This window comes from Astyanax mexicanus, chromosome 9, assembly GCF_023375975.1.
Source record: "Astyanax mexicanus isolate ESR-SI-001 chromosome 9, AstMex3_surface, whole genome shotgun sequence".
Classification (NCBI taxonomy): Eukaryota; Metazoa; Chordata; class Actinopteri; order Characiformes; family Acestrorhamphidae; genus Astyanax; species Astyanax mexicanus.
In genome coordinates, this window is record NC_064416.1 from 14,204,625 (window position 1) to 14,215,631 (window position 11,007).

The window sequence follows — 11,007 nt, forward strand, 5'->3', positions numbered from 1 at the left end:
CCCCTGGGCGACGTGTCTGCTGGAGTGTTTTTAACACGGCTTTCTGCTGAACTCCTCCACGGAGCGTGAAGATTCTGGGCTCTGTATGTTTTAAAACATTTTCAGAAAAATGGGAGAAACGAGATTAGCTCGGCACATGTTCCTGTGGTGCCTATCTGCTGTCTACATGTTTGCCTTTGCTTCTGTTTACGTGCAGATTCCAGGTGAGGCTCTGATAAAACTCCAGCGTTAGGTCACATAGCCAACAATGTTGTATAGTAACATAGGAATCTCTCCATGTATCATAAACTGAGATATAACTGTTTATTATAGCTAAAGTTAGAGAAAGCGGGTCAGGAGTGAAGACAGGCATGTTTAACACACGTAAACTCTTATCTGTCTGTTTATATACATATTGAAATAAAATGTTTAAGCAATGCTATAGTGAATGTTCAACTAATCAAAAAATTTTACTTAAAAGGAAGGGTGTGCCCCTATTGTATTAAGTTATATATTTTTGAGACAATATAAAGAAATTGATGTTGCAATAATAATGATACTACTTTGGATTTTGTTGTATTTACGGTCAAGCTTTAAAGCTTTTTAAAAGTTGTTTAAATTGTATATGCATACACTTGTTATACACTGGTAGTTTAAACATTATGTTCTATGTTACATTTTTATTCTGTTATTGTCAAATGTTAGTGCAGTAGTATGTAAAATTTAATATATATATTTTCACCAGGAATATTATTATTGCAAAAGTACCCTAAAATATTGTAACATTATTTTACTAAATTTACCATCCCTGTTCTCCACAATATAAGGCTTACGTTAGACTGACATCTAGGTTGGTGTGAGTGAGTGTCCAGCATATATATTTAGATATTTAGACCTGCCCTTCTTCCTGTCTCCCAAGGTCTTTATGGTAATGAGGGTCTGCTGCCAGCTCGTTGGATGCTCAGAGTCTCTGGGAAGAGTGTATGGGAGCAGTTGACAGACTCTCCCACCTTACTGTGGTTTGGTCCCAGGCTTGGTCTCGACACCCAGCAGTGCATGGAGCTGCTGAGTCTGAGTGGAGCTCTGCTGAGCCTGGCAGCTACAGCTATCCCCACGCTCAGAGACTGCAGGGTCTACCTGGTGCTTTGGATGCTCTACCTGTCACTCTATCAGGTTCTCTTTAACTCACCTTTTGCATTTTTCCATGTCTGCACTTCGTTGTTTCGTTTTCCTGATTTGAACATGTTGTTGGGGCAGGAAAACTAGGATCTGGGGCAGAATTCACTGATCGTTCTTCAGATATTTCTTCTTAAAACTAGAAATTCTTTATATATTGTTTTAGCAATAGTCACATCAAAGAATGTCAGACATCAAAGAATAAAAGACATTTTGAAACCTTTTCTGTTTAATACAAAAAAATCATACTGATTTTACATGACAGTATGTACCAGATTATTGATTTTATTTACCTAATAACATGGATTTCACTCCAATCATTAATGCAAATAATGCATTATCAATAGCATAATTTTGCATCAATAGCATAATCCAATAAAACTTATTTTTTATATATAAAAATATAATGGGCCCTGCTTTAACATAAAACATAAAAGAAAATGCAAACAAAATGATTCTCTAAGAATTGGTACCAGTTCCAATACTAAAACAGTGGTAGCTATTGTCCAGTGTTAACTGACCACTCCAGACTAATTTATTTATTGAGTATTGATTTTATTACTGGCCATAGTATTGTTTGGTATCAAGCAATCGTATAGACTGCAGATCTGATGCTGCTGATGTTGGTTGCACCTTTTTACCTGCTGTTTTTTTTCAACAGGTGGGACAGGTCTTCTTGTACTTCCAGTGGTGAGTAAAGTTTTAGCTTATCGTGATGGCCTGTGTGTGGTGGCTTAAGTTCAACATTCGTGTGTTGCTTTCTTTGACGTTGTGAAGCTGCTATGCAACTGGAATAACAAAACAGTTTTGTAATACACATCTGTGAAACACACTGTGGTGTGAATTGCTTCCAGTCATTCACTCTCTCTCAATGTTGTTCTCTCTCTCTCTCTCTCAGGGATAATCTGTTGTTGGAGGTGGGCTTTCTGGCCATCCTTGTTGCCCCCATGAACATGCCCTGGGGGTGGAGGTTGCATGCCCATGACAACATGACCTTCTGGCTGGTGCGCTGGCTGCTGTTTCGGCTGATGTTTGCTTCGGGTGTAGTGAAGCTGACCAGCCGTTGCCCCACCTGGTGGGGCCTCACAGGTGAGCCAAATCTATATATTGGATAAAGCAGACCCAAACAATGCAGTCTAACTGTGTTACAACTTTGGCGATTTCAATATATTATACACTTAAGCCTCTTTTGTGCAAACAGTGGAGACACAAAGAAAATAAATACATCCCTCAGATCTTTCTTGATGTGTAATACCAAAGAATTCACACTGTTCTGATTTTACATGTTATGGAACAAAGGGGTTAGGAGGGCTGTGGCTAACAGGGAAATTCTTACAGCAGGAGAAACTTGTCCAGAAAGCAGGCAAACAGCAGCACTCAACAACTCCTCCAGAATCATGTTGAAGCATTTGTGTTCACGATGGGGGGAGATAGCTTAATTGATTAATTGCAAAGCTGTAAAATGGTTACTTTTGCAAGGTGAAAAAATGTAGAAGCAAAATTCACAGTATAGTGTGAGTGTGTTATATCGTATTTTTATAATATCATGCATTTTTGAAGCAATAAAAACTCTATAACATGATATTCTTAAAAGCTGTGTATTCTGTATTTGTTTCTCTATGTACTGTATTTACTTTTAATTGTTTGCTTGCAATGTATTAAGCTTTGTGTTAGATTTTAGTTATTTTTGCTACATTTTCTATTCTGTTAAACTGATTTTGCATAAAATAATAAGTCTTTAAGTAACTTCTTATGAGATGACCAAAACGTTTATAGATTTTTTTTTTCTACTAAAAGCTTTAAACTGATATATTTATTCTAAGTAAAACGTATTCATATTTTTTTGCAGTAGTATATTCTTATAATAAAAAAAATAATGTTTTTCATATCGCCAAGAATATTTTTATCACAGAAATACCCTGAAATATTGTAACAATATTTTAGGGTCATATCACCCACTATTAGTAAATAGATTAAAGACTTTTGTAAAAAAAAAAAAAAAAGTTTTGTAAAAATTAGCATCTGATTAACCTATTTATGACTGGTTTTCTTGTGTTCACAGCTGTGACCTATCACTATGAGACCCAGTGCATCCCCACACCTCTGGCCTGGTTTGCTCACCAGCTGCCAGTTTGGTTCCAGAAGCTTAGTGTGGTGGGCACGTACGTCATTGAGATCGGCGGCCCTTTCCTCTTCTTCAGCCCCATCCGCAGACACAGACTGACTGCCTTTTATATGCAGGTGAGTGTCGTTTTTATTCTCAAGCCTCCAGTATTACTGGTTTAGAGTTTTTGTGTGATTTGATTGTTTATGGATTTTGTGGTGATTTGTATGTCTCTGTGTGGTTGTGCAGGTCTTACTACAGGTTTTGATTATCCTGTCAGGAAATTACAACTTCTTTAATCTGCTGACCATCGTACTGTGCTTTTCTTTACTGGACGACGAGCATGTAAACTTCTGGCTCTGCAGACGCACGCCACGGGAAGAACGAAGTAAGAGCTGCCTCTGTTTTACCTTCACTGTATTATACAACTTGTATTGCGTTAATGTCTTTTAAATAATCTTCTGTGTAATCTGTATAACATCTAATATAATTTACAATCTGAAATCTACATTGGCATGCTAGAAATCGTGGGATTGCAGTATGTGAAATGATCAGAAAGTGCCCAAACCTGTATATTTTGTGATGTATTCTCTTGTGAGAGAGGTTAAACACAGGCCAGTGTGCTCATGGCAAGGCAATGTGAATTACAGAGGTAAAAGTGAGTCCTACTAGTGAGTGCCAGAGAAATGGGACATTCCATTTTCTAAGTTGTGTAAAGATTTAACATTCTTCAGTGTCCTGTGTTTAGTGGGAATATGTGATGGAAGACATTTTCACACACAGTGGACAGTGCAGTGAGTGGTAATGATCATGAATTGGCCAATTAAAACAGACAAGTGACTCTGCCAGAAATCACATCCACATTCAGGGGCCCCCATACATATCCCTCAGGACAGTGCAGCATTCTTTAGCTTTCATAGTCTGATGTCCCATGACATTTGACATGTCTATGTTTAATCCATTGAATTGCATTGAAAAGTGCAGATATACAAAAAAAATCTTGCTTTATAATCTTGTTTGCTCTTTGCAGCATCCCTGCAGACCCTTCTGTCACGGTTTTGTTTGCTGGTTGAACTGGCTGTGTATGCACTGCTTGCCTACTGGACTTTCCTTTACTTTGACCTAAAAGTAGACTGGGACAAGAAAAGTGTCTCTTCTAAAACAGGTGGGGACATTTTTAAAAAAAATTATGTAATTGTAGAGTAAGTTAGAGAGTAAGGACCAATCAGAAATGTTGGGACCAAAACAGATTGACGGCCATCTTTCATTTGGCAAACTAGATAATTCATAAGCTTTGATTAAATTAAATTTAATTTAGTTTTTTATACCTTTCTTTCGGTGATAAGTATTTTATTTTATTTAATATCACCTCTTATTATTTATGTATTTATTTTATTCTGTTTTTTAATATCATTATTTATCTTGCCACTTGTTTTATCATGATTTCTTTAATCTATTTTAAATGTTAATATTTTAACTGTCTATTTGTATTTCATGTATCTGCATGGCTACATTGTGAATAAGGGTCACATACAGTGCAAAGCTCAATAAAGGTTGATAATGATATGGACTGGTTGATTAAAACATGGCTTTTTTATTTTTGTCTTTTGTAGCTTTCACCCATTTTGAGTTTAATAGATTTTTGAAGTTGGTCACGGTTCCCAGTATTTGGATTGGGGTTCTCTCTCTTACCTGGGAGATTGTCACTGCCAAATTCAAGTGAGTATTTATTTATGTATGTATTTACTTCCTTACAGTGTTTTTCAGGTGTGTAGCAATCCATGCACTGGTGTATATTATCTGGAGGGATGTCCTGCAGATGGCACTGTAATGCAACTGTTTGGAAAATTGTAAAGCAATCTTCTAAACCGTGCTTCTGTAGATCTACTTGTTCTTCTCCAAATTGATTTTGTCCATTAGTTTATTGCCTCTAGAAATTCTTTATTAGCCAAATGGGGTTGGTCTGGTCTGGTTTGGGTTGCAGGTGGACTGCTGCCCTCTGCTCATGCTCTTTATTTTATTGTTTAATAAACAGGAACATGCAGAAAGCATTGTGTATGTGTGTAATGTGTGTATTCTCTGTGTGTTTCAGAAGTGCGTGTTTAAAGGGTGTATTCTGGCGCCTGTGGAGCACTGTGCATTGGGCAGTCTTTGCTGTAGCCACAGCCTCAATGTTTGCCATTAGTTTGGTCAGTAGCCTTTATAACATTTTTAAAAGCACTAGATTACTAGATTGTGTGTATGTATATATATATATATATATATATATATATATATATATATATATATATATATATATATATATATATATATATATATACACTTTTATTAGTTTGTACATAAAGTTAAATTGTATAAAGGTTATGCTGTAAATGTGTAATATATATATGAGTAAATGTTGCTCGTGTCTAAATGTGTGCAGGTTCCCTACACCTTCATAGAGTATGAGGCTAACAGTAATATCTGGCCTGGAGTGCGCAAAGCATATGAGCAGTCTGATCGGTACCAGCTGGTTAACTCTTATGGTCTGTTCCGGAGGATGACTGGAGTCGGGGGCCGACCTGAGGTGGTCATCGAGGGCAGTATGGATGGCAGCACTTGGATAGTAAGTGTTGAAGGTTAAAACTGTTTTCATTATGCTTTCAGTGAGGTGAGTGTATATATATTTAAAACAATTTCCTCACAGTTTTACTAAAAGTGTAGATTATTATTATTATTATTATTATTATTATTATTAAATTTGCAAGAAACACACTTTTGGTGTTCAGATGATTAGGTGAAAATATTTATTACAGACCAGTACTGTGCTTTGTTGGTGTGTGTCTGCTGGGAAACTAATTTTCAGTATTTAAAATAAATGTTTATTTTTTTTAAAGCTGTATAATAGTTTTTCTTAAAACAAAAACTACACATACTTTTAAGCTATTAATTTTGTGGGCAAAAAAGAGGAAAAACTATTTTGAAATCTAGTGTGGAGTTGGTTGGGTGATACATTTTTTCTATACATAATAAATGAGACCTTTAATATAAGTGTAATGTGTGAATCACTATTTTAAGTCTTAATCTTAATATCTTTATTTGAAGAAGTAAAATATGTTTTCTATAATAAACACTTGAACCTTGTTATTTTTATTCCACTCTATATTATTTTTCTGGTAAACCGCTTCCTTATTTGTTCTTTAGGAGATAGAGTTCACGTATAAACCAGGGAATGTTAGTAGAGCACCTCCAGTTGTGACCCCACACCAGCCTAGACTGGACTGGCAGATGTGGTTTGCAGCCCTGGGACCCCAGACCCAGAGCCCCTGGTTCAGCAGCCTCGTACACAGACTCCTGCAGGGCAAGAGAGATGGTGAGGGGTGTTATGTGTTTTTATTTTATTTATCTGGTGTGTGTACGTGTGTGATTTGACAGTGTTATGTTGTGTTTCTGTGGCTGTGTTTCGAACAGTGATCAAACTCATTCAGACAGATGAGTCTCAGTACCCGTTCAGCCAGCAGCCTCCAGTATACGTCCGTGCTCACCGTTACAAATACTGGTTTACTGCACCCAAAGAGGACGGGTGAGTCAATTAAACACAGAAACCTGGAGCACATTCACATTTATCACTGGGAACCTTCAACCATGTGATCAACTAATTTTTTTGAGTGACGTTTTTTAGTCTAAGAGTAGAATATGCACTGTTAAGGAATCTTATCCGTTGTGTGTCTTTTGTAGGTTGTTTCCACAGAGGTGGTGGAGGAGAGTCTATGTAGAGGAGTTTTACCCTGCTGTTCACCTGGGTAATGCTTTTCTGGAGCACATGCTTGCCCAGCATGGTCTGAAGGTGAGCAGTCTAAACTGTAGGAAGATAGAAAAGTGTCCTTTTTGTTCTCTTGGAACAAAAACTCTCTTGTTTCCAAAGTAGAATATTTTTAGTGCAAGGAAGAATTGTTTTCAGTTGTAATTTACTGTACTGTACTTTACAATGTAATTATATATTTAATAGATTTTTATTCATAATATATTTTCTTAATGTTTTTATTGATTTAGGATGTCTATAGATAAATAGTTAAATAGTCATTTGATATTAACATCTGTAAATTCCAGATTAAATATTAGCTTTAATATTTGGATCTTCCTGTCTGTCTAACTGTACACACTGTATGGGTAAGTTTCTCAGACAAGGATTAAGCCTAGTTACACACTATATTTTCCTATCAATGGTAAATGCTGTGTAGTCCAAGACTGGGCTTAATACCTTTATGGTAAACTACCCCTAAATGTCCAAATGTGTTTGGATAACTCTTTTAATGCTTACAGATATTTTAAGTTTAACCTAGTGCTGATGCAGATGTGCAAACTGTAACACTCCAGCCCTGATAGGGAGCTGTTGGGCAGGTGAAACACGAAGCACACTGGAGCAGATGAGAGACTGTGACTCACTCTGGCGGTATTCCACTTGTTTATTAGTTCATATGTGAATTAAGAAGACAACAAAAGCACATATAAGGCGATACTATGAAAATAAAATGAAGAATTTAAAGGGGCATTGGTCCAGTAGGTCTGGTGTTACAGCACAACAACTCTCTACCTCTCTACGTTATCAGCATAGCTACCCATGTGCCATGTGCGCTTGGTGTAAGTGTCTTTTAAAGGGACAGTGTACACATTACAAAATACTGGCTGTTACAAAATGTACACACCAATCTTGTCAATTCCATACAGATATATTGCAAATAGAATATGACTGTTTGGAGCAGATAGCTATAAACCTATAGCCACAATGCTTAGAGTAAAGTGTGAGCTAGAGGGGTGTAAAGTCCCCTTTGCTCTTGGCTGTGGAGTAGTGGAACAGTGTTCGCTGGAATGATGATGCTCCGTCCAGAGTATGAGTATGGGATGAGTTAGAGATGAGGTGCAGTGGTGATCATTTAGCATTCTGACCTCACTAACACTTTAACACTGGATGCAAACCAATCAAACAGCAATACTCCAAAACTTAGTAGAAACACTTCCTTGGACGTAGATAGTTACACCCACAAATATCAATATGTCAAAATGGTGTAATACTTCCTATTGTGCATGATCTGTGTGTGTTTTGTAGGATAAGCCTCCTGTGCGGCGAGCTTCAGAGACCTGGCTTCCGCGCACGTTGAAGTTTGTTGGTGATCATGTGCGGGATGTTCCTGCTCCACTGCTGCTGTGGACACTCTTCAGTTCAGCTGCTACGGTCTGTCTCGTCAACACCCTCTGCTCACGCACTCGCCCTCCACAGCACTCACACTGCCGCCCTGCCCAACCCACTTCAGAGCAGATGGCAAAGAAAGAGAAGGAGGAGAGAAAAGTGGAGAAGAAGAATAAGAATATGAATATAAAAGAGGAGGAAGATGAAGAGGAGAGAGAGAAGGAAAAAGAAGAAGAAGATGCAGAGGGAGAAGATGAGAAGGACAAGACTAAGGAAATGGTTGAAGAAAAGGGGAAGGATGATGATGCTACTAATGAGGAAGACGTAGATGTGAGTGAAGAAAATGAGGAAGATGATAATGATGAAGATGAAGAACAAACCTCAGAAGAGAAAGATCATGTTAGGAAAAGGAAATGAACTTGGGCTAATCAGGATAATCAACTCTGCAAGAGGAGAATCTGAGAGGTCCAGCTGAGACTGCTGAAACTGTCCCCTCCCCTGCTAACACCAGCACTTATTAATATTTATCTCTTTTAGTAATACAGGAATACAACAGCTGTGCATTATTCGTGGAGTAGAGTTTCCCAGTGATGCTTAACTTGAGTTAAAATGAATAATCTCCTGTTAGAACAGCTAACTCTAAAATTCAGGTGCCAACTCTAGTGTTAGATGCTCGTTATCTGCTTTTCCTGCTTAAACACACCTGACTCAAGTTTCCTGTTAATTATCAGATTTATAGTCGACCTATTTGAACAGGAAAATCAGCAAAATATGCTTCACTTCCACCCACATTGCCCACACCTGCTGTAGACCAACCAGGTTGGGTAGATAAAATAAGTTTGATTGATATCTCCATTTATTATCACTTTATTTATACTGTATTGTCCTTTTTATATTAACTCATCAGTGATTCCTAAGCTTAGTCAGTTTATGGTAAAACTGTATATTTAAGTGGTTTCCTGCTTAAAAACACACCCCACTTCAACAGAATGAAGATCAGTGTAAATCAGTGTAAATGCATTGATTTAGCTGGATCAGGTTTGGTTTGTTAGAAGGGGGTCAGAGAGGTACAGGACCAGGAATGTGAACCCCTGGTCATGGATGATGGACTAGGAGTTTTGCTAAATAAGGCCATATAAACAAACTAATCAATACACTACATCAGAAGGTTTTCACACAGGCTTTTGCTGTCCTTTAAATCAAACATTAATTTAAGGTAAATATTTATTTAAGCCCCTACTGCCTGAGCATTTATTAAATATTGAACAGGGAATGTTGCACTAGTCACTGTCTTTCCAAAGGTTATTAGACTTGTTTAAGGTGATGTAAATAATTTTGGTGCATGTGTGTTTAAAAAGGGAAAAAAAATGCTGCTTATAGAACATGTAGTTTCACACTGTGTGAGACTTCTCTGCTTTTGACCATGTCACTGACTTTTTATTTAACATATACATGCGCACACTGTGTATCTTAGGCTATGTTCAGATTGCAGACGAAACAGAAAAAAAAAACATTTATTTATCAAAATCATGGGAGATTTCTTTTTCGGGATGGTGAGATTGAGTTAAGACTATGCACACTGTTATTTGCAAGCGATCAGATCAGATTTGTGTCTGTACATTACAATCTAGATATGCCAAAACATGTCTTTTGGGCTGAAAATCTGAACATGGCTGTATGCACCTAAAAATAAGGATACTACAGGTGATGCCATAGAAGTACTAAATATATTTTCAGAGAAGACTCACTGATCTGATCTGATACAGAAAGGGTTCTTTCTGGAACCAAAGAAGATCCTTGGACTGAATCATAAAAAATACCAATTGTAGCAGCTTTTCTTTTAGGATTCTATGTAGGGTCATTTTATTACCTCCAGTGGAATTGGGGCAGAACCCATAAATGTAAAGAATTTTTAATTCTGTCTTTCCAGGGCCGGCCAGCCTTTGTAGCATTTGCCTCCTGCCTTATGATTATAAACATTTCAGTATTATCAACTTCCATCAGGGTTCTGAATGATTATGAGAACAGTCAGTTGAATATCCTGCAGCGAAACACCTGAATAGGCTGTGTACTAGAGGTTCACAGACATTCCTGACACTAAAAAAACATATTATTCTGACTGGTCAGAATGTTTAAAATGGAAATGGAAGCTTGGGAATCTTCCAGAACCTTGCTGATTTGTATATGTTTGCTGAAAGTTATAATTCACACTGCCTTTCAATCAAGCTGGTCACTGTTTATCTGCTAGACTCAATGTTCATGCTGTGGTGTGTTTTGTCTGTATTGTGTGTATATCTGTTGATATTCCCCTTCTTTTTCTAAAGTTTGCACTTCTTTCCTGTTTGCCTTTTTTCCTCAGCCTTGTAATCTTTTAAAAGAAACACATTTTGTATCATTTATAAAAAAAAAAACATAAAATAAAAAAGCTATTATTTTACACTGTTTGAATTTGTTAAAGATTAACAAAGCAATGCATATGTTAAATAGCCATTTTTGCCTTCTAATTGCAGGGAGAGAGGACAGGAGACTGAAAGTAAGACGTTAAGACCTGACAAGCTGTTAAAAAGAAAGAATAATATGA

The 11,007-nt window shown here is 37.1% G+C and overlaps 1 protein-coding gene across 2 annotated transcripts; it reads left to right on the top strand.

Moving 5' to 3' along the window:
• Positions 1-10,863, top strand: lmf2a (lipase maturation factor 2a). Of its 2 annotated transcripts, XM_022679528.2 has the most exons (14): positions 1-203; positions 899-1,152; positions 1,817-1,845; positions 2,054-2,244; positions 3,218-3,396; positions 3,509-3,647; positions 4,290-4,424; positions 4,873-4,978; positions 5,352-5,448; positions 5,682-5,864; positions 6,443-6,611; positions 6,710-6,821; positions 6,977-7,085; positions 8,346-10,863. In XM_022679528.2, the coding sequence occupies exons 1-14, from the start codon at positions 110-112 to the stop codon at positions 8,841-8,843; spliced, it is 2,295 nt and encodes a 764-aa protein (XP_022535249.2). In that variant the 5' UTR covers positions 1-109; the 3' UTR covers positions 8,844-10,863. The 2 variants fall into 2 exon arrangements, with proteins under 2 accessions (XP_022535249.2, XP_022535251.2); XM_022679530.2 differs by lacking the exons at positions 6,443-6,611; positions 6,710-6,821; positions 6,977-7,085.
• Positions 10,864-11,007: the final 144 nt, after the last annotated feature.

Bases quoted from the DNA above. Each gene is read 5' to 3' on its own strand.
- lmf2a (XM_022679528.2), top strand. From the start codon at position 110: ATGGGAGAAACGAGATTAGCTCGGCACATGTTCCTGTGGTGCCTATCT. The intron at 3,397-3,508 runs GTGAGTGTCGTT...GTGGTTGTGCAG, and splicing joins TGACTGCCTTTTATATGCAG to GTCTTACTACAGGTTTTGAT. The intron at 4,979-5,351 runs GTGAGTATTTAT...TGTGTGTTTCAG, and splicing joins ATTGTCACTGCCAAATTCAA to AAGTGCGTGTTTAAAGGGTG.